Source organism: Oncorhynchus nerka, linkage group LG25 (genome assembly GCF_034236695.1).
Source record: "Oncorhynchus nerka isolate Pitt River linkage group LG25, Oner_Uvic_2.0, whole genome shotgun sequence".
Lineage (NCBI taxonomy): Eukaryota > Metazoa > Chordata > Actinopteri > Salmoniformes > Salmonidae > Oncorhynchus > Oncorhynchus nerka.
The window spans coordinates 13,689,402-13,714,366 of NC_088420.1; the positions used below are offsets into that span (position 1 = coordinate 13,689,402).

Here is a 24,965-nt window from a genome sequence, read left to right on the forward strand (position 1 = left end):
TCATGACTTTTCTCCCAACACTAGAAATGATGTACTGATTTGTTTTTGATGCCACACTTTTTGTGTTGAAGATTAGTCAGATTGCAACATATTTGAATGAGGTGAAGTTTGAGATGGCTGCCATGGTTGGGTCAACATTTGCTCAGATTAAGAAGAATTAGCTGAAACATTCTTGCAAACAGAATCTTGATTGATTTGACAAGAATTACTCCCTTGCTTTGGAAATTGTTAAATTTTTTCATGTTATGAGGTCAAAACAACATGAATGTTCAAATAAATGGACTGCTATTTCATTTTGAAGGGAGTACTAGTAAACTCTATTTAACAGCAGTTATCCCTACGCCATATCTCATGTGGTTGTGCCATTCATTTTCAAGGAGATCTACTTACTGTAAATTACCTCCTCGAGGATCCTTTTTTTTAGATAAATGATTTTTCCACCTGGACTGCTTTATGGCAGAGCTCATTTTGAATGTACCTCCCTTCATCTCTGTTGGCTGCGCAAAGGAAATGACATGCAAGACTTGATACACCAATGACTCCTCAAACTCCTCAAACATATTGTCGTTCTTGGCCTTTCCTGTGTAATATCCTGGTATTGACGTTTCAAAACATTGTTATAGCCATGAGTTACTCTTTGGCTAAGTGATCCAACAGACCACTGAACATGTTGAAAGGAACTCTAGAAGGGTGAAGATGAGTGCAGGAAAAACTCATTGCTAGTCCAGAGTGTTTCAAGGTAACATATTGATTGTTTTAAACAACACAGACAGAGTGTAATGTGTACTTCACGCATTCCTCCTTAGTGAATGGTGTGTGTTTGTGGTGGGATACTGTGTTAGCCGTGTGTGTATGTGTATGTACGACCGCACATGCATAGCCTCATAGGATCTGTATGACGTGCTCCTTAACTATCTTAGACCAGTGTATCCCAACTACGGTCCTCCAGTAACCCCAACAGCACAAAACAGCTGATTCAGTTTGTCAAGGGCTTGATGATTAGTTGACAAGTAGAGTCAGGTGTGTTTGTCTGGGGCCACAACAGAAATATTCCCATTCCAGTCAAGGCTTCATCCGTACTAGGATGGTGGATATTGTTCGTCCTCCTGCTGCGAACTCTAGCATACTTGTAACTGTGCATGCATGACGCACATGGCTAATCGAATGCCAAACTCTTCATTTAGCTGAAACATCAATCCATGTGCGAGCCAGAACTCTTCATTTAGCTGAAACATCAATCCATGTGCGAGACATAACTCTTCATTTAGCTGAAACATCAATCCATGTGCGAGACATAACTCTTCATTTAGCTGAAACATCAATCCATGTGCGAGCCAGAACTCTTCATTGAGACGATGCTGAAACATCAATCCATGTGCGAGACATAACTCTTCATTGAGACGATGCTGAAACATCAATCCATGTGCGAGACATAACTCTTCATTTAGCTGAAACATCAATCCATGTGCGAGCCAGAACTCTTCATTTAGCTGAAACATCAATCCATGTGCGAGCCAGAACTCTTCATTGAGACGATGCTGAAACATCAATCCATTTGCGGATCATAACTCTTCATTTAGCTGAAACATCAATCCATGTGCGAGACATAACTCTTCATTTAGCTGAAACATCAATCCATGTGCAAGCCAGAACTCTTAATTTAGCTGAAACATCAATCCATGTGCAAGACAGAACTCTTAATTTAGCTGAAACATCAATCCATGTGCAAGACAGAACTCTTCATTGAGACGATGCTGAAACATCAATCCATGTGCAAGACAGAACTCTTCATTGAGACGATGCTGAAACATCAATCCATGTGCGAGTCAGTGGCACATTTTCCATTGGTGCCAAAATGGTAGAAAAGTTATCTTGCAAATTCAGCAGACTATGGTGTGAAATAGGTTTTTAAAGTGTTGTCTTTATTATTTATCATTGGTGTGAAATAGGTTTTTAAAGTGTTGTCTTTATTATTTATCATTGGTGTGAAATAGGTTTTTAGAAGTGTTGTCTTTATTATTTATCATTGGTGTGAAATAGGGTTTTAAAGTGCTGTCTTTATTTTATTATTTATCGTTGGTGTGAAATAGGGTTTTAGAAGTGTTGTCTTTATTATTTATCATTGGTGTGAAATAGGGTTTTAAAGTGCTGTCTTTATTTTATTATTTATCGTTGGTGTGCTTATCAATGCATGAGCACCTTTTTTTCTCACTCCGATTAATATTTTTTTTGGTAATTTTATTCTATCAAATGTGTTACTTTTGTGTGAAGTTTAAAATGCAATCTGTGATATATTTTAACATGACAATTTTTTTACACAGAAAAGCCCATTTTACAAATAAATTGTTTTGTCAGTTGTCTCCCTCGAAGTGGATGATGACACGGGAAGGAATCTGATTTCATTGGTCCTCAACTCGCAGCTTAGTCATTTCATTCAGGATAAGTGGAGTTAGTCATGAGTTAGCCTGCCCGCTGTTATCCCAAGTTGAACTCAGAGTTGACTAAACTCCTTTAAACCTGCTTCGTAGGATTCCCCTCTGCTCTGAACCAGTTCCTATCGACACATTTACTCACAAAATACTTTACAATTTACATACATTTAAAAACATTAACATGTAGTGTGTGTATCTATCAGTTGCACATACATGTCAGTACATACACACAACAAGTAGGTCACATGGGGGAGAGGCGTTGTGCGTTGTAAGTTGACTATGCAAACAAATTGGAATTTTCAACACATTCATGTTTCTTAGAAAAACAAGAAGTGGTGCAGTCAATCTTTCCTCAACTCTTAGCCAAGAGAGACTGGCATGCATAGTATTAATATTAGCCTTATAATTACAATAAAGAGCCAGCCATGCCCTTCTGTTCTGGGCCAGCTGCAGCTTAACTAAGTCTTTCTTGGCAGGACTTGACCATATGACTGGACAATAATCAAGATAAGATAAGACTAGAGCCTGCAGGACTTGCTTTCTGTGGTGTCAAAAAAGCAGAGCATCTCTTTGTTACGGCCAGACCGCTCCCCATCTTTACAACTATTGAATCTATATGTTTTGACCATGACAATTTCCAAACTAAGGTAACACCAAGATTCAGCTGAGGTCTAGAACTTGGTGAATGATTTGTACCATGCTCTTAGTTTTAGAGATGTTCAGGACCAGTTTATTACTGGCTACCCATTCCAAAATGACTGCATTAGCTGTGGTTGCTCATGGACACACAGGCTTTGTTTAATGCCAGTGGCACATCATTGGAAAAAAATAAATAAGAGGGCCTAGAGAGCTGCCCTGTGGTACAGCACACTTTACATGTTTGACATTTGAGAAGCTTCCATTAAAGAAAACCCTTTCAGTTCTATTTGATAGATAGCTCTGAATCCACGATATGACAGAGGTTGAAAAGCCATAACACAGGTTTTCTCAGTTACCAGTTATGGTCAATAATATCAAAGGCTGCACTGAAATCTAACAGTACAGCTCCCACAATCTTCTTCTTCTTAATTTCTTTCAACCAATCATCAGTCATTTGTGTCAGTGTTGAGTGCCCTTCTCTATAAGCATGCTGAATGTCTGTTGCAAATTTGTTTACAGAGAAATAGCATTATATTTGGTCAAATACAATTTTTTCCAACAGTTTGCTAAGCAGATAGGCAGCAAGCTGATATGTCTGCTGTTAGAACCAGTAAAGGCCACTTTACTACTCTTGGGTAGCAGAATTACTTTTGCTTCCCTCCAGGCCTGAGGACAAAGACTTTCCTCTAGGCTTAGATTAAAGGTATGACAGATAGGAGTGGCTATAGAGTCAGCTTCCATCCTCAGTAGCTTTCCATCTACGTTGTCAATGCCAGGAGGTTTGTCATTATTGATCGATCACAATCATTTTACCTCCTCTCCCACAATAACTTTACAAAATTCAAACTAATGCTTTTCTTTCATTATTCGTTTTTTTATGCATGAGTACGATGGCTCACTGTTCGTTGTTGGCAATTTGTGCATAAATGTACCCACTTTGTGTAATGCCCTGACCTTAGAGAGCCTGTTTATTTCTCTATTTGGTTAGGTCAGGGTGTGATTTGGGTGGGCATTCTAGTTTTCTATTTCTTTGTTGGCTGGGTATGGTTCCCAATCTATCGTTATCTCTGATTGGGAATCATACTTAGGCAGCCTGTTTTCCACCTGAGTTTGTGGGATCTTGTTTTTGCACAGTTACTAGGTAGCCTGCAGAACGTTACGTTTGTGTATTCTTTTGTTGGTGTTCATCTAAAAAATAAAGAAAGCTGTACACTTTCCACACTGAGCTTTGGTCTCATTCCGACGACGGACGTAACACTTTGCCAATAAAGTAATTATTAAAATAATTGCCAACATCAAATGTTTTTGTGATGAATAAACCATCTGATTCAATGAAAGGAGTTAATCTGCTCATAAATTAATTTACAGTACTTAAAATAAAATAAAATCCATCATTCTTTATATCATTGATCTTGGCTTTATAATACAATACTATCATCATAATCACAACCACTATCATCATTATCACCACTACCATGACTATCACCACTACTATCACTATCATCACTACCACGACTACTATCACTATCACCACTGCTATCACTATCGCCCTCATTATCACCACTACCATCACTATAACCCTCACTACCATTACTATCACCACTACCGTGACTACTATCACGAGCACTATCACCACTACTATCACTATCACCAATACTATCACTATCGCCCTCACTATCACCACTACTACCATCCCTACCACCACTACTATCACTATCAACCTCGCTATCGCCACCCCTATCATCACTATCACCACTACTACCACTATCACCACCACTATCACCCTCACTATCACCACTACCATCACTATCGCCACTACCACCACTACTATCACTATCGCCACTACCTCCACTACTATCACTACCGCCACTACTATCACTGTCGCCACTACTATCACTACCTCCACTACTATCACTACCGCCACTACTATCACTATCGCCACTACTATCACTATCACCACTCTACCATCACTATCGCCACTACTATAACTATCACCACTACCGCCACTACTACCACTACTATCACTACCACCACTATCGCCACTACCACCACTACTATCACTACCGCCACTACTATCACTATCGCCACTACTATCACTATCGCCACTACTATCACTATCGCCACTACTATAACCCTCACTATCACCACTCTACCATCACTATCGCCACTACTATCACTGCCGCCACTACTATCACTACCGCCACTACTTTCACTACCGCCACTACTATCACTACCGCCACTACTATCACTGCCGCCACTACTATCACTACCGCCACTACTATCACTACCCGCCACTACTATCACTACCGCCACTACTATCACTACCGCCACTACTATCACTATCGCCACTACTATCACTACCGCCACTACTATCACTATCGCCACTACTATAACCCTCACTATCACCACTCTACCATCACTACCGCCACTCTACCATCACTACCGCCACTACTATCACTACCGCCACTACTATCACTACCGCCACTACTATCACTATCGCCACTACTATCACTATCGCCACTACTATCACTACCACCACTACTATCACTATCGCCACTACTATAACCCTCACTATCACCACTCTACCATCACTATCGCCACTATCGCCACTACCATCACTACCTCCACTACTATCACTACCGCCACTACTATCACTACCTCCACTACTATCACTATCACCACTACTATCACTACCGCCACTACTATCACTATCGCCACTACTATCACTACCGCCACTACTATCACTACCGCCACTACCATCACTACCGCCACTACTATCACTACCACCACTACTATCACTACCGCCACTACTATCACTACCACCACTACTATCACTATCGCCACTACTATCACCCTCACTATCACCACTCTACCATCACTATCATCACTATTGCCACTACTATCACTATCACCACTACTATCGCCACTACCGCCACTACTATCACTATCGCCACTACTATCACCCTCACTATCACCACTCTACCATCACTATCATCACTATTGCCACTACTATCACTATCACCACTACTATCACCACTACTATCACCATCAGCCTCACTATCACCACCACCACTACCATCACTATCACCATCACCACCACTATCCAATTGGCTCCTGTTCTCTCCACTGACTGAACTCCTGCCTCCAGCCCCTCCAGCCTGACATCAGTGAACAATACAGTAACGTTACACCACAGCATCATGAAATCAAAAAGAATTGAAATATGATTCATTGATAACATCAGGCTTTTTTCTCCAATGTGTGAGGGCAACAAATACAAACATGGGCTGGACATCAAATGAACCAATACACAGACTATCAGTGAGGGAAGAGACTATCCGCGAGGGAAGAGACTATCCGCGAGGGAAGAGACTATCCGCGAGGGAAGAGACTATCCGCGAGGGAAGAGTTTATTGTTGTGTTTCTCTCTCAAATTCCAGAGCTATAGGAGTATCAGGTTGTCTGGACTTCCCTGACCTCTGACTTCACAGAGCTTGACTCACAGGAGCATGTCATTGGTAACCTGAATCCCACCTCTGTCATCTTTCTTTTCTGTTTGTCACAGAGAAAGGATGATGATATTTTATACATACACTGAGTTTACAAAACATTAAGAACACCTGCTCTTTCCATGACATAGACTGACCGGGTGAATCCAGGTGAAAGATATGATCCTTTATTGATGTCACTTGTCAAATCCACTTCAATCAGTGTAGATGAAGGGGAGGAGAAAGGTTAAAGAAGGATTTTTAAGCCTTGAGACATTTGTGTATGTGTGCCATTCAGAGGGTGAATGGACAAGACAAAAGATTTAAGTGGGTTTGAATAGGGTATGGTAGTAGGTGTCAGGTGCACCGGCTTCAGCTGGTCAAGAATGGTCCACCAGCCAACTTGACACAACTGTGAGACTCATTGGAGTCAACATGGGCTAGCATCCCTGTGGAACGCTTTCAACACCTTGTAGAGTCAATGACCTTGACGAATTTAGGCTGTTCTGACAGCAAAAAGCGTTGTAACTCAACATTAGTACGGTGTTCCTAATGTTTTGTACACTCAGTATACATACGCACATGCACACAGACAGACACACACACACCTCCGGGGGAGATCAATTCGATGTCATCTCAGTGTCTCAGTGACCAGGCTAACTGTAATACACCTCAGCATCTCAGTGACCAGGCTAACTGTAATATACCTCAGCATCTCAGTGACCAGGCTAACTGTAATACACCTCAGTGACCAGGCTAACTGTAGTACACCTCAGCATCTCAGTGACCAGGCTAACTGTAGTACACCTCAGTGACCAGGCTAACTGTAATACACCTCAGCGTCGCAGTGACCAGGCTAACTGTAGTATACCTCAGTGACCAGGCTAACTGTAGTATACCTCAGTGACCAGGCTAACTGTAATACACCTCAGCGTCTCCGTGACCAGGCTAACTGTAATATACCTCAGTGACCAGGCTAACTGTAGTACACCTCGGTGACCAGGTAACTGGAATACACCTCAGCGTCTCAGTGACCAGGCTAACTGTAATACACCTCAGTGACCATGCTAACTGTAAATACACCTCAGCGTCTCCGTGACCAGGCTAACTGTAGTACATCCCAGCGTCTCCGTGACCAGGCTAACTGTAAATACACCTCAGCGTCTCAGTGACCAGGCTAACTGTAGTACACCTCAGTGACCAGGCTAACTGTTATACACCTCAGCTTCTCAGTGACCAGGCTAACTGTAGTACACCTCAGCGTCTCCGTGACCAGGCTAACTGTAATACACCTCAGCGTCTCCGTGACCAGGCTAACTGTAGTACACCTCAGTGACCAGGCTAACTGTAGTACACCTCAAGTGTCTCAGTGACCAGGCCAACTGTAATATACCTCAGCGTCTCAGTGACCAGGCTAACTGTAATACACCTCAGCGTCTCAGTGACCAGGCTAACTGTAATACACCTTAGTGTCTCAGTGACCAGGCTAACTGTAATACACCTTAGTGTCTCAGTGACCAGGCTAACTGTAATACACCTCAGTGAGCAGGCTAACTGTAATACACCTCAGTGAGCAGGCTAACTGTAATACACCTCAGCGTCTCAGTGACCAGGCGAACTGTAATACACCTCAGTGACCAGGCGAACTGTAATACACCTCAGTGACCAGGCGAACTGTAATACACCTCAGTGACCAGGCGAACTGTAATACACCTCAGTGACCAGGCTAACTGTAATACACCTCAGTGACCAGGCGAACTGTAATACACCTCAGTGACCAGGCGAACTGTAATACACCTCAGCGTCTCAGTGACCAGGCGAACTGTAATACACCTCAATGACCAGGCGAACTGTAATACACCTCAGTGACCAGGCGAACTGTAATACACCTCAGTGACCAGGCGAACTGTAATACACCTCAGTGACCAGGCGAACTGTAATACACCTCAGTGACCAGGCGAACTGTAATACACCTCAGTGTCTCAGTAACCAGGCTAACTGTAATACACCTCAGTGTCTCAGTAACCAGGCGAACTGTAATACACCTCAGTGACCAGGCTAACTGTAATACACCTCAGTGACCAGGCTAACTGTAATACACCTCAGTGACCAGGCTAACTGTAATACACCTCAGTGACCAGGCTAACTTTAATACACCTCAGAGACCAGGCGAACTGTAATACACCTCAGTGACCAGGCGAACTGTAATACACCTCAGTGACCAGGCGAACTGTAATACACCTCAGTGTCTCAGTGACCAGGCTAACTGTAATACACCTCAGTGTCTCAGTGACCAGGCTAACTGTAATACACCTCAGTGACCAGGCTAACTGTAATACACCTCAGCGTCTCAGTGACCAGGCGAACTGTGATACACCTCAGTGACCAGGCGAACTGTAATACACCTCAGTGACCAGGTGAACTGTAATACACCTCAGTGACCAGGCGAACTGTAATACACCTCAGTGACCAGGCTAACTGTAATACACCTCAGTAACCAGGCGAACTGTAATACACCTCAGTGTCTCAGTAACCAGGTGAACTGTAATACACCTCAGTGTCTCAGTGACCAGGCTAACTGTAATACACCTCAGTGACCAGGCTAACTGTAATACACCTCAGCGTCTCAGTGACCAGGCTAACCGTAGTACACCTCAGCATCTCAGTGACCAGGCTAACTGTAGTACACCTCAGCGTCTCAGTGACCAGGCTAACTGTAGTACACCTCAGCGTCTCAGTGACCAGGCTAACTGTAGTACACCTCAGCGTCTCAGTGACCAGGCTAACTGTAATACACCTCAGCGTCTCAGTGACCAGGCTAACTGTAATACACCTCAGTGACCAGGCTAACTGTAATACACCTCAGCGTCTCAGTGACCAGTTAGTTCTCATTTACAACTGCGACCTGGCCAAGATAAAGCAAAGCAGTGCGACACTAACAACAGAGTTACACACAGTCTATATACAGTGTGTGCAAATGTAGTAAGATTAGGGAGGTAAGGTAATAAATTGGCCATAGGGGCAAAATAATTACAATTTTGCAATTAAACACTGGAGTGATAGATGTGCAGAAGATGAATGTGCAAGTAGAGATACTGGGGTGCAAAGGAGCAAAAAATAAATAACAATATGGGGATGAGGTAGTTGGGTGGGCTGTTTACAGATGGGCTGTGTACAGGTGCAATGATCGGTAAGCTGCTCTGACAGCTGATGCTTAAAGTTAGTGAGGGAGATATAAGACTCCAGCTTCAGTGATTTTTGCAATTCGTTCCAGTCTTTGGCAGCAGAGAACTGGAAGGAAAGGCGACCAAAGTAGGAGTTGGCTGATGGAGTTGGCTGGTGATAACAATCAAGAATGTATAATAACCAGTGGAATGAAAAACACCGTATGAAATACCAACGTTAGCGTAGCCAAATATTGTTAGTGGTTCATCGTCATTATTATACAACTCAATGCTTTTTCTGTGCTTTACATGAGTAATGAATTAATTGACCTGTATCCTCTCCACTGTCCTGTGTGTGTTTCAGACCACTTCACCCAGGTGCTGCACTGTGAACACGAGTGTGTTAGAGACCTGTCCACTCGGCCCGGTCGTCTGTCTCCCATGGAGAACTACCTGCCTCTGCACTACGACTACCTGCAGTTTGCCTACTACCAGCGTGAGTAACATTACCTTACACTGCCTCTACACTATGACTACCTGCAGTTCACCTACTACCAGCGTGAGTAACATTACCTTACACTGCCTCTACACTATGACTACCTGCAGTTTGCCTACTACCAGCGTGAGTAATATTACCTTACACTGCCTCTACACTACGACTACCTGCAGTTTGCCTACTACCAGCGTGAGTAACATTACCTTACACTGCCTCTACACTATGACTACCTGCAGTTCACCTACTTCCTGAGTGAGTAACATTACCTTACACTGCCTCTACACTATGACTATCTGCAGTTCACCTACTTCCTGAGTGAGTAACATTACCTTACACTGCCTCTACACTATGACTACCTGCAGTTCACCTACTTCCTGAGTGAGTAACGTTACCTTACACTGCCTCTACACTATGACTATCTGCAGTTCACCTACTTCCTGAGTGAGTAACGTTACCTTACACTGCCTCTACACTATGACTACCTGCAGTTCACCTACTACCAGCGTGAGTAATATTACCTTACACTGCCTCTACACTATGACTACCTGCAGTTCACCTACTACCAGCGTGAGTAATATTACCTTACACGGCCTCTACACTATGACTATCTGCAGTTTGCCTACTACCAGCGTAAGTAACATTACCTTACACGGCCTCTACACTATGACTACCTGCAGTTCACCTACTACCAGCGTGAGTAACATTACCTTACACTGCCTCTACACTATGACTACCTGCAGTTTGCCTACTACCAGCGTGAGTAACATTACCTTACACTGCCTCTACACTATGACTACCTGCAGTTCACCTACTTCCTGAGTGAGTAACGTTACCTTACACTGCCTCTACACTATGACTACCTGCAGTTTGCCTACTACCAGCGTGAGTAATATTACCTTACACTGCCTCTACACTATGACTACCTGCAGTTCACCTACTTCCTGAGTGAGTAACGTTACCTTACACTGCCTCTACACTATGACTATCTGCAGTTTGCCTACTTCCTGAGTGAGTAACGTTACCTTACACTGCCTCTACACTATGACTACCTGCAGTTCACCTACTACCAGCGTGAGTAATATTACCTTACACTGCCTCTACACTATGACTACCTGCAGTTTGCCTACTACCAGCGTGAGTAACATTACCTTACACTGCCTCTACACTATGACTACCTGCAGTTCACCTACTACCTGAGTGAGTAATATTACCTTACACTGCCTCTACACTATGACTACCTGCAGTTCACCTACTTCCTGAGTGAGTAACATTACCTTACACTGCCTCTACACTATGACTACCTGCAGTTCACCTACTTCCTGAGTGAGTAACATTACCTTACACTGCCTCTACACTATGACTATCTGCAGTTTGCCTACTACCAGCGTGAGTAACATTACCTTACACGGCCTCTACACTATGACTACCTGCAGTTCACCTACTTCCTGAGTGAGTAACATTACCTTACACTGCCTCTACACTATGACTATCTGCAGTTCACCTACTTCCTGAGTGAGTAACATTACCTTACACTGCCTCTACACTATGACTACCTGCAGTTAACCTACTTCCTGAGTGAGTAACATTACCTTACACTGCCTCTACACTATGACTATCTGCAGTTCACCTACTTCCTGAGTGAGTAACATTACCTTACACTGCCTCTACACTATGACTACCTGCAGTTCACCTACTTCCTGAGTGAGTAACATTACCTTACACTGCCTCTACACTATGACTATCTGCAGTTCACCTACTTCCTGAGTGAGTAACATTACCTTACACTGCCTCTACACTATGACTACCTGCAGTTAACCTACTTCCTGAGTGAGTAACATTACCTTACACTGCCTCTACACTATGACTATCTGCAGTTCACCTACTTCCTGAGTGAGTAACATTACCTTACACTGCCTCTACACTATGACTACCTGCAGTTCACCTACTTCCTGAGTGAGTAACATTACCTTACACTGCCTCTACACTATGACTATCTGCAGTTCACCTACTTCCTGAGTGAGTAACATTACCTTACACTGCCTCTACACTATGACTATCTGCAGTTCACCTACTACCTGAGTGAGTAACGTTACCGTACTGAACCTTACTGCACCTTACTCTGCTTCTACACTACGACTACCTGTAGTTCGCCTACTACCTGAGTGAGTAACATTACCTTACTGCACCTTACTGAATCTTACTCTGCCCTACTGCACCTTACTGAACCTTCCTCTACCTTACTGAACCTTACTGAATCTTACTCTGCCCTACTGCACCTTACTGAACCTTACTCTTCCCTACTGCACCTTACTGAACCTTACTCTGCCCTACTGCACCTTATTGAATCTTACTCCTCGCCCTACTGCACATTACTGAACCTTACTCTGCCCTACTGCACCTTACTGAACCTTACTCTGCTCGACAGCACCCTACTGAACCTTACTCTGCTCGACAGCACCCTACTGAACCTTACTCTACCTTACTGAAGCGTACTCTGCCCTACTGCACCTTACTGAAGCGTACTCTGCCCTACTGCACCTTACTGAACCTTACTCTGCCCTACTGCACCTTACTGAACCTTACTCTGCCCTACTGCAACTCTAGACTATGTTTGCGTCCAAAATGGCACCCTATTCCCTATATAGTGCACTACTTTTGACCAGGGCCTTTGGACCCTGGTCTAAAGTAATGCACTAGATAGGGAATATGGTGGCATTTGGCATATAGGTTATTATGATTACCTGAAGTTCACCTACTACCAGCATGAGTATTACCTTACTTCACCCTACTTTACCCTGCTTGACCTTGCTTGCAGACAGGGTGTGGTGTTCAGACTACAGGGGTGGCCAGCCCTCATCCTGGAGGGTTGCCGTGTGTACAGGCTTTTGTTGATTGACTAACACACCCACACCCATCTTAAATGAGATAAGTATTCATCTGATGACTCACACAGAGAGCTGGGAAATGCTCTGTGGAGAAAGACTAGGAACTGTATTCATAAAGTGTCTCAGAGTTAGAGTGCTGATCTAGGATCAACTTTGCCTTTTAGATTGGGATGAATGGACAGAACTCCTAATCTGTGATGTTTTGTGAGTACAGGCCTACACAATCAACACCCAACAGACCAGGACCACACCTCAGTAGGAAACCACACAAACTCATTCAGCAACATCTGGTGTCCGTATCTAAAAATATATGCACGCATGACTGTAAGTCTCTCTGTATAAAAACCTCTGCTAAAGGGCATGTATTATAATAGGCCGGCAGCCTTTGTCTTCATCCTAAATGGCACCCTATTCACTGCATAGTGCACTACTTTTTACCAGAGTCCATAGGGAAATAGGGTGCCTAAATAGGGAATAGGGGGCCATTTGGGACAGTCTGTGTAGTCTGGGCTGATTGGGGATCAGACGTTAGAGGGAGAGAGAGACGGGTTGGCAGGACAGTACAGCAGCGGAGAGAAGGAGGGAAAAGACGATGTGATGAATACTTGATGAGCTCATCAGATCATGTCTAATGCCCCTGCACCACATGTCTAATAAAACAAGTGGATCGTGGGATTCTAGGAAAAACAGAGCTCAATGAATCATTCCCAACAGCGGCACTTACTGTGTCGTCTTCCGTATATAGTGCACTATTCCCTATATAAAGGACAGGGTACCATTTGGGACACATCTGTGTGAATACTGTGTGAATACTGTGTGAATACTGTGTGAATACCGTGTGAATACCGTGTGAATACCGTGTGAATACCGTGTGAATACCGTGTGAAGCTCTGCAAGGCTCTACCGTTGATGTTACTTGGAGACTGTGGGAGATGCCGTTAACCATATAATGAGTTATATATATACCGTTGATGTTACTTGGAGACTGTGGGAGATGCCGTTAACCAAATAATGAGTTATTTAATAGGATCTCTATGCTATTAACAGTGAGGAGTGTCAACGCTGAGTCTATAGCAGGCTGGACTTTCGAGGCAAAGGAGAGATTTTCAGTCCGGTTTAAATGCAAAGGCCTTGTCACCCTTTGAGATCGTATGGGGTCTCTTGGTCTCTTTTACAAGGCCCCATGTAAAAGTATATGTCTAACTTTTACATGGGGGAGAGAGGTAAAGAGAGAGAGACAGATTGAGAAAAAAGAGCAAGAAAAATGGTCTTAAATGTTCTAAAAAGTTTTTTATTGTCTATTGTTGCACTGTTCATGTCATGCCAATAAACATTTTTAAATGGTTAAAATGGAAATAGAGAGAGAATGTGCAGTCATCCATCAACGTCTCTAATTGCTTGTTAAAAAGACAAGTCTCCTCACTCAGCAGCCTCTCATTGCTCTGCGGGAAGCCGTTTCCTCAGTAATCCGTGCGGTGACATTGTCGTTTTTATGGCCTGAAAGCCCCTCGCTGTTTAAGACCTGGGAACCAGGGGAACCTGAAGAGACGTGCTGACCACAGAAACACTCGCTGCCTTTGCCCCTCCAAGAAGTGGTTTCAGAGCCAAGCTGCTTTACAAGCTAGTAAAGCACGTGGGTGTGGAGGGGGGGGGGTGTACAGTGTGTGTTACTAGCAAGTCACTACTTGCTTTAAGATCTTTAGATACAGCAGATATACTGCACATCCTCCTCACACCTAGTCAGTCCCACCAGCCATCCTCCCCAGTCCCAGTTCTCTCCTAGCCTGGAGCAGCAGTGTGGGTGTGTGGGAGTGCGTGTCTGTGTTTCCACAATCTCACCCAGCCTCTGACTGCCTGTCACTGCTCTAGCGTCTTTCTCCAGTGTGCTCATGGTTCTGGAATGTTCAGCTGCTAGACTTCCAGAAGCTCCAGACACACATCTCATCCATGCCCTAGGGGGCTTTGTTACATGTGGCTTTGTCTGTGCTGACCTGTATGAGTGGGACCTCTCTTCCTCAACAGTGCAGAATAAGTGTAAAGTAGCAAAACTATCAATATACATTAGTGCACTCTATAGGGAACAGAATGCCATTGGGGACACTGCCTTACAGGGCAGTTCAGGGAGGGAGTCTGAGGTGTGGTGACTGGTCCTCACACCTAATTCTGTTGATCATTTTTCTCTCGCACTCTTTGTTCATCTCGCTCTCTTTTTCTCTCACTCCTTACCCACTTCTTTCAATTTCAGTATTCAATTCCATTTTCAATGTTCAGCTTTATTGGTACAGTAGGAACCAGCCAGTGTCGCCAAAGCAACAGAACACAGTAATATCGATATCTACCTGATAATGTGCACTTTCTCTCACTGTCTCTCCAGTCAATTTCAATATTCAATACCGTTTTCAATTCAAACGAGCTTTATCGACACAAGAACCTCACAACGTTGCCAAACAATACAACAGAACAAAACACTACTGTCCATTTCATAATGTCTTCTTTCTCTCTCTGTCTCTCCAGTTAACAAGGTGGAGGAGGCCTTGGCGTGTGCCCAGTCCTACCTGCTGTTCCACGAGGGGGATGAATTTATGACAGAGAACGTGGAGTACTATAGAGAGGCTATAGGTCACGACCTCAAACCCCGGGAGGTAAGACCTTGGCTCCGTCCAAAATGGCACCCTATTCCCTATATAGTGCACTACTATTAACCAGGACCCATATGAGCTATTCCCTATATAGTGCACTACTATTAACCAGGACCCATATGAGCTATTCCCTATATAGTGCACTACTATTAACCAGGACCCATATGAGTTATTCCCTATATAGTGCACTACTATTAACCAGGACCCATATGAGCTATTCCCTATATAGTGCACTACTATTAATCAGGACCCATATGAGCTTATGTAACTTGCATAATTTGTGTTTACTGGGAATGTAAATGTTGCAGTAATTCAGATCAGACATTTAGGACCGTATACATTCTACATGGAACACTGCTGTCTACATAGGGAACAAGGTTCCATTTAGGACCGTATGCATTCTACATGGAACACTGCTGTCTACATAGGGAACAAGGTTCCATTTAGGACCATATACATTCTACATGGAACACTGCTGTCTACATAGGGAACAAGGTTCCATTTAGGACCGTATACATTCTACATGGAACACTGCTGTCTACATAGGGAACAAGGTTCCATTTAGGACCGTATACATTCTACATGGAACACTGCTGTCTACATAGGGAACAGGGTTCCATTTAGGACCGTATACATTCTACATGGAACACTGCTGTCTACATAGGGAACAAGGTTCCATTTAGGACCGTATACATTCTACATGGAACACTGCTGTCTACATAGGGAACAAGGTTCCATTTAGGACCGTATACATTCTACATGGAACACTGCTGTCTACATAGGGAACAGGGTTCCATTTAGGACCGTATGCATTCTACATGGAACACTGCTGTCTACATAGAGAACAGGGTTCCATTTAGGACCGAATACATTCTACATGGAACACTGCTGTCTACATAGGGAACAAGGTTCCATTTAGGACCGTATACATTCTACATGGAACACTGCTGTCTACATAGGGAACAGGGTTCCATTTAGGACCGTATACATTCTACATGGAACACTGCTGTCTACATAGGGAACAAGGTTCCATTTAGGACCGTATACATTCTACATGGAACACTGCTGTCTACATAGGGAACAAGGTTCCATTTAGGACCGTATACATTCTACATGGAACACGTGTGTGTGTGTGTGTGTGTGTGTGTGTGTGTGTGTGTGTGTGTGTGTGTGTGTCAGCCAGCCGACATACTGTGCGGCTAATGACTGGTCACTACTAGTTTTGTTTGTATTCCTCAAACCTTCATTCCATATCCAATTCAATTTCAGGGGCTTTATTGGCATGGAAAACACATGTTTACATTGCCAGAGCAAGTGAAGTAGATAATAAACAAAAGTAAAATTAACAATAACATTTTTTATATTAAACATTACACTCACAAGTTCCAGAACAATAAAGACATTTAAAATGTCATATTATGTCTATATACAGTTAAAGTACAAAAGGGAAAATAAATCAACATAAATATGGGTTGTATTTACAATGGTGTTTGTTCTTCACTGGTTGCCCTTTTCTTGTGGCAACAGGTCACAAATCTTGCTGTTGTGATGGCACACTGTGGTATTTCACCCAGTAGATATGGAAGTTTATCAAAATTGGGGTTGTTTTCGAATTCTTTGAGTCTGTGTAATCTGAGGGAAATATGTCTCTCTAATATGGTCATACATTGGGCAGGAGGTTAGGAAGTGCAGCTCAGTTTTCACCTCATTTTGTGGGCAGTGAGCACATAGCCTGTCTTCTCTTGAGAGCCATGTCTGCCTACGGCGGCCTTTCTCAATAGCAAGGCTATTGTACATAGTCAAAGCTTTCCTTAAGTTTGGGTCAGTCACAGTGGTCAGGTATTCTGCCACTGTGTACTCTCTGTTTAGGGCCAAATAACATTCTACTTTGCTTGGTTTTTTTGTTAATTCTTTCCAATGTGTCAAGTAATGATCTTTTTGTTTTCTCATGATTTGGTTGGGTCTTATTGTGTTGCTGTCCTGGGGCTCTGTGGGGTGTGTTTGTGTTTGTGAACAGAGCCTCAGGACCAGCTTGCTTAGGGGACTCTTCTCCAGGTTCATCTCTCTGTAGGTGATGGCTTTGTTATGGAAGGTTTGGGAATTGCTTCCTTTTAGGTGGTTGTAGAATTGAACAGCTCTTTTCTGGATTTTGATAATTACTGGGTATCGGCCTAATTCTGCTCTGCATGCATTATTTGGTGTTCTACGTTGTACACAGAGGATATTTTTGCAGAATTCTGCATGCAGAGTCTCAATTTGGTGTTTGTTCCATTTTGTGAAATCTTGGTTGGTGAGCGGACCCCAGACCTCACAACCATAAAGGGCAATGGGTTCTGTAACTCATTCAAGTATTTTTAGCCAGATCCTAATTGGTATGTCAAATTTGATGTTCCTTTTGATGGCATAGAAGGCCCTTCTTGCCTTGTCTCTCAGATCGTTCACAGCTTTGTGGAAGTTACCTGTGGCACTGATGTTTAGGCCAAGGTATGTATAGTTTTTTTGTGTGCTCTAGGGCAACGGTGTCTACATGGAATTTGTATTTTGTGTTCCTGGCGACTGGACCTTTTTTGGAACACCATTATTTTGGTCTTACTGAGATTTACTGTCAGAGCCCAGGTCTGACAGAATCTGTGCAGAACATCTAGGTGCTGCTTAGGCCCTCCTTGGTTGGTGACAGGAGCACCAGATCATCAGCACACAGTAGACATTTGACTTTTGACAGATTCTTGTAGGGTGAGGCCGGGTGCTGCAGACTGTTCTAGTTCTAGCTTCATTTTGTACTCTTTTCGTGCCTTAGTATTTTATACATACACAGGGTACTGTATTTGAATTATCTCTGAACAGCGGGAGGCAGCTTCTAAGGCCTCTGCATTTGGTTGGAGTAGCCGGTTTGATTCTCTTGCCATTGTTGGGCTAAAGGGCTTTGACACCCGTCATTGGACACGTCAGTGCTAGTTGAAGATGCATCTCTTTGTCCTAGCAGCTTGGTAGCCTAACTTAGCATTCAGTCCTTATAAAGTCAAATCTATCGTTGTAATGTATTTTTCTTCTTGGCTTTTAAAAGTTAAAAAAATTGCTTCAGACTAAACATTACTCACTCAGTTCCAGGTTGGATGGTGTTTTCAGTTTGTTTGCCAGAGCATTTGCTTTATAGCTTGGGCCTTCCAGGTAATTCTGTAATTCTGTCCAAAGGTTGTAGGTTTGGAGTTTTGATTTGAAGTGAAGGTTATGTTGTGGAGGGTAGCATCCTGTATGTGACCCTGCCAAAAAATACAAGTTTATCTAACTCTAAATTTATATTCTTTTAAGAACATGCTGAAAAATGCAGGAGCTCATCTGCTCATGACCTCTCTCTGTCTCTCTCTGTCCCTCGCGCGCTCTCTCTCTCGCTCTCACCCTCTCTATCTCTCTCTCTCCCTTGCTGTCTCTCTTTCTCACTCTCTCATTTCTCTCTCTCATACTCGTCTCACTCTCTCTCCCTCCCACTCTCTCCCTCTGCTCTCTCGCTCCCTCTCCCCCATTTCTCCCTATCTTGCTCTCTCTCTCCTTCTCTCTCTCTCTCTCCTGCTCTCTCTCTCTTTCTCCTGCTCTCTCTCCTGCTCTCTCTTTCTCCTGCTCTCTCTTTCTCCTGCTCTCTCTCTCCTGCTCTCTCTCTCCTGCTCTCTCTCTAATGCTCTCTCTCTCTCTCTCCTGCTCTCTCTCTCTCTCTCCTGCTCTCTCTCTCTCTCTTTCTCCTGCTCTCTCTCTCTCTCTTTCTCCTGCTCTCTCTCTCTTTCTCCTGCTCTCTCTCTCTCTCTTTCTTCTTCTCTCTCTCTCTTTCTCCTGCTCTCTCTCTCTTTCTCCTGCTCTCTCTCTCTCTTTCTCCTGCTCTCTCTCTCTTTCTCCTGCTCTCTCTCTCTTTCTCCTGCTCTCTCTCTCTCTCTTTCTCCTGCTCTCTCTCTCTCTCTCTCTTTCTCCTGCTCTCTCTCTCTCTCTCTCTTTCTCCTGCTCTCTCTCTCTTTCTCTCTTTCTCCTGCTCTCTCTCTCTTTCTCTCTTTCTCCTGCTCTCTCTCTCTCTCCTGCTCTCTCTCTCTCTGCTCTCTCTCTCTCTCTCTCTCTCTCTCTCTGCTCTCTCTCTCTCTCTCTACCGATTTCACCCTCTCTCCCTCTCTTCCCTTTCTCCCTCTCTCCTGCTCTCTCTCTCCTGCTCTCTCTATTTCTCTCTCTCTCTCTCTCTCTCTCTGCTCTCTCTCTCTCTCCTGCTCTCTCTCTCCTGCTCTCTCTCTTTCTCCTGCTCTCTCTCTTTCTCCTGCTCTCTCTCTCTCTTTCTCCTGCTCTCTCTCTCTTTCTCTCTTTCTCCTGCTCTCTTTCTCTCTTTCTCCTGCTCTCTCTCTCTTTCTCTCTTTCTCCTGCTCTCTCTCTCTCTCTCTCCTGCTCTCTCTCTCTCTCTCTCTCTCTGCTCTCTCTCTCTCTCTCTCTACCGATTTCTCCCTCTCTTCCCTTTCTCCCTCTCTCCTGCTCTCTCTCTCCTGCTCTCTCTATTTCTCTCTCTCTTTTTCTCTCTCTCTCTCTCTCTCTCTCTGGGGACTCAGGGACCTCATTTACTCAGTAGAGAGCAGTAGAGAGCTGTGGTCTGCCTCCCTGCCAAATAGACCTTTCAGCAACAGGGAGTAGGGGGAAATCATGTCCCAATGCCCACAGAAACAATTTAGGAGCTGTTTGCATTACGGGTGAAAAGAGGATTTTTCTGGAAACCACAAACGCTACTGGCTGCTCGGGTTTCATAACAAAGCGTCACTCCTTTTCGTCTATTGCAGATCTTCGCCCATTCTTTCTCCCTCTCCTCTTCTCCTACTCCCAGCTACTATAATGTAAGTCCAAGACGAGACTTTTTCATCGGGTCAGGTCCATGCTTAAGAGGCGTCAGGCTGCGTTCCAGCCGCTCCGGTCACAGCAGTCCTCCTTTAAGGCCCTGCCAACTAGTAAAAAGCTCATCTGTGAAATGCTGAGATGGCAATATAGCACAGCCATTGGGTTCATCACTGAGGAGAGGAGAGGATGGTCAGGCCTGTAGGATGCTTGGCAGCTGAAAAGGAAGAGGTATTAGGGTAGGGATGTACGTACAGTGCTATAGTACTACAGATGTGTAGTGGTTAGGGACATGGTCTTCCTAAATGTTATGCTTCAAGGGAGATTCAGTAGCTAGGTGATGTGCTAAGTCAAAATGGATTGTACCTGTGGAGATGAACAGCCCAGTGTGTCTCCAGAAGGCTGAGTGGTACCTGCGGCGCCATGAGCAGGAGCTGGAGCTACTGATGATCGGCAGTGACAACATGCACGTGGAGCTTACCGAGGGGGTGAGTAGTACGCTGAGGACCAATGTCAACGTAGCCTCTTATTGGAACTCTTTGGGCTGTCTGTAAAACTTGTGAATGGCTTTCCTGACTAATGACAGAGCTTGGGCCGTATGAAGCGTCTCAGAGTAGGAGCGCTGATTTAGGATCAGTTTTTGCTTTTTAGATGATAAAATGAATACGATAGCATGGATGGAGGAGGACCAGATCCTAGATTAGCACTCCTACTCTGAGACACTTGATTCATAGTGTGCAGCACAGTAACAGGTGTCTGGTAGTTACACCATTACTCTCTCAGCACACAGCACCACCTGGTGGTCATGATGGATAACCATTGGTGCTGTGTGCTGCATCATTTCCATGTTGTGGACATTTTCTGATCTGTCAATGTTTTACTTGTAGCATTATTGGACCAGCACAGGAGGCAGAGAGGATTCTAACCGGTGAGCAAAGCCCTGAAATATCCCCTTGGAAATGTTCAATAGTTATAATATTTTTTAAAAATTGTATAGCTTACAAAGATATGCGACCATTAGTAAAACCAGGCTGTATCACATCAGGCCGTGATTGGGCGTCGCATAGGGTGGCGCACAATTGGCCCAGCGTCGTCCGGGTTTGGCCATGGCAGGCCGTCATTGTGAATAAGAATTTGTTCTTAACTGACTTGCCTAGTTAAATAAAGGTTAAGTAAGGAATCTATCTATCTATCTGAATACTTCAATATGTGGTACTTTGAACTGGAATACTATGTCTTGTATAAGATTGCACTGACATCTACTGCATACTTCTAGTATGGCAGCCTATATGATGACACTAGTCTCGTAGTTACTCCCATGTAAAAGACCTTGACGAGAGGCAAAGAACAGTGTATTTCAGCTGTGTTGATGGTCTCCACCTTATTTAAATGAACTTGATGTACTGACTCTGTTCTTCCATTCCCCCTGCAGGATCCCTTCTGGTACTGATGGATGGATGGAGTACGTGCCCATCTCAGAGAAGAAGAACTTCACCCTGGCCCCGCCACAGGAGCTCAGAGAAGGTACGACCACATACTCTGTTCTCTTCACAACTGCTCAAATGTAATGGAATTATTCAGTTAGAATTGACAAAGACATAAGACAAAAAGGTAATGCCTCAAAATATTACCATTTGGTCAACTCCAGCCCCCTTTCCAGTGTTGGGGAACATCCTCTTGTTGGCGTAGAGAACATTTAGCAGGTTAAAAGTTTATTTCCTGCAATTCTACACATTTTGACATGGGGTGCAGAGAACATGTTGCTGTTTTTAAGCTCATTTTCTCAGCGTATTCATGTGATATTTGAGTGACTAGAACATTACAACAAAATCTATGGACTTAAAAACCGAGCTAAAAAACTCTGCTGACATGGGCTAGTTGATCTGGACATGTCTGACAAGTTATAAATAGCTCTCTAAGGTCTGTAATGACTGACATGACAAGAGAAACTGATTATTCACTACCCAGTTTCAAAATGGCAACCTTTGTATTGTACTATTGCAAGAGTCAGTTGAAAGCCGGACGGGGTTCTTTTTTTGTGGGGGGCCACAGTTTGGGAACCACCGCCATTGAGGGGTTAACACGTTTCCTGATCCTCTGTGCTGGTCTGCGTGTGTTCTGCGTGTGTTCTGCGTGTGTTCTGTAGGAGGATCCCTGGTGTATGACAGTGTGCAGCTGATCCAGAACTCGCAGGCCCTGAACGGAACTCAGAGGGTTCTCCTGGATGATGTCATGTCTGTGGAGGAGTGCGCCGAGCTCAAAAACCTGGCCCATGTAAGATCATTGATATTAAACATATATCAACTGCAGTCGATTTGATGTATTTGATCATATTTACACTGGGAACAGTATCGACGTGTACACTGTGTACACAGTGACTGGGTTCATCAGGAAGTGTATAGAGGATGTTGTTCCTACTGTGACTGGGTTCATCAGGAAGTGTATAGAGGATGTTGTTCCTACAGTGACTGGGTTCATCAGGAAGTGTATAGAGGATGTTGTTCCTACAGTGACTGGGTTCATCAGGAAGTGTATAGAGGATGTTGTTCCTACAGTGACTGGGTTCATCAGGAAGTGTATAGAAGATGTTGTTCCTACTGTGACTGGGTTCATCAGGAAGTGTATAGAGGATGTTGTTCCTACAGTGACTGGGTTCATCAGGAAGTGTATAGAGGATGTTGTTCCTACAGTGACGGGGTTCATCAGGAAGTGTATAGAGGATGTTGTTCCTACAGTGACTGGGTTCATCAGGAAGTGTATAGAGGATGTTGTTCCTACAGTGACTGGGTTCATCAGGAAGTGTATAGAAGATGTTGTTCCTACTGTGACTGGGTTCATCAGGAAGTGTATAGAGGATGTTGTTCCTACAGTGACTGGGTTCATCAGGAAGTGTATAGAGGATGTTGTTCCTACAGTGACTGGGTTCATCAGGAAGTGTATAGAGGATGTTGTTCCTACAGTGACTGGTTTCATCAGGAAGTGTATAGAGGATGTTGTTCCTACAGTGACTGGGTTCATCAGGAAGTGTATAGAGGATGTTGTTCCTACAGTGACTGGGTTCATCAGGAAGTGTATAGAGGATGTTGTTCCCACTGTGACTGGGTTCATCAGGAAGTGTATAGAGGATGTTGTTCCTACAGTGACTGGGTTCATCAGGAAGTGTATAGAGGATGTTGTTCCTACTGTGACTGGGTTCATCAGGAAGTGTATAGAGGATGTTGTTCCTACAGTGACTGGGTTCATCAGGAAGTGTATAGAGGATGTTGTTCCTACAGTGACTGGGTTCATCAGGAAGTGTATAGAGGATGTTGTTCCTACTGTGACTGGGTTCATCAGGAAGTGTATAGAGGATGTTGTTCCTACTGTGACTGGGTTCATCAGGAACTGTATAGAGGATGTTGTTCCTACAGTGACTGGGTTCATCAGGAAGTGTATAGAGGATGTTGTTCCTACAGTGACTGGGTTCATCAGGAAGTGTATAGAGGATGTTGTTCCTACAGTGACTGGGTTCATCAGGAAGTGTATAGAGGATGTTGTTCCTACTGTGACTGGGTTCATCAGGAAGTGTATAGAGGATGTTGTTCCTACAGTGACTGGGTTCATCAGGAAGTGTATAGAGGATGTTGTTCCTACTGTGACTGGGTTCATCAGGAAGTGTATAGAGGATGTTGTTCCTACAGTGACTGGGTTCATCAGGAAGTGTATAGAGGATGTTGTTCCTACAGTGACTGGGTTCATCAGGAAGTGTATAGAGGATGTTGTTCCTACTGTGACGGGGTTCATCAGGAAGTGTATAGAGGATGTTGTTCCTACAGTGACTGGGTTCATCAGGAAGTGTATAGAGGATGTTTTCCTACAGTGACTGGGTTCATCAGGAAGTGTATAGAGGATGTTGTTCCTACAGTGACTGGGTTCATCAGGAAGTGTATAGAGGATGTTGTTCCTACAGTGACTGGGTTCATCAGGAAGTGTATAGAGGATGTTGTTCCTACAGTGACTGGGTTCATCAGGAAGTGTATAGAGGATGTTGTTCCTACTGTGACGGGGTTCATCAGGAAGTGTATAGAGGATGTTGTTCCTACTGTGACGGGGTTCATCAGGAAGTGTATAGGAGTTGATGTTGTTCCTACAGTGACTGGGTTCATCAGGAAGTGTATAGAGGATGTTGTTCCTACAGTGACTGGGTTCATCAGGAAGTGTATAGAGGATGTTGTTCCTACTGTGACTGGGTTCATCAGGAAGTGTATAGAGGATGTTGTTCCTACAGTGACTGGGTTCATCAGGAAGTGTATAGAGGATGTTGTTCCTACAGTGACTGGGTTCATCAGGAAGTGTATAGAGGATGTTGTTCCTACAGTGACTGGGTTCATCAGG

General features: G+C 44.0%; 1 protein-coding gene across 1 annotated transcript in view; it reads left to right on the plus strand.

The window, feature by feature from the left end:
* The window catches only part of LOC115108852 (prolyl 3-hydroxylase 2-like), a 158,663-nt gene that overhangs the window by 107,281 nt on the left and 26,417 nt on the right, over positions 1-24,965 (plus strand). Inside the window, exons 4-9 of the mRNA XM_065009574.1 lie at positions 10,088-10,219; positions 15,619-15,746; positions 20,990-21,079; positions 21,479-21,519; positions 22,024-22,115; positions 22,738-22,865. Coding sequence (XP_064865646.1) covers positions 10,088-10,219; positions 15,619-15,746; positions 20,990-21,079; positions 21,479-21,519; positions 22,024-22,115; positions 22,738-22,865 — 611 coding nt within the window. The remainder of the gene's footprint in view (positions 1-10,087; positions 10,220-15,618; positions 15,747-20,989; positions 21,080-21,478; positions 21,520-22,023; positions 22,116-22,737; positions 22,866-24,965) is intronic.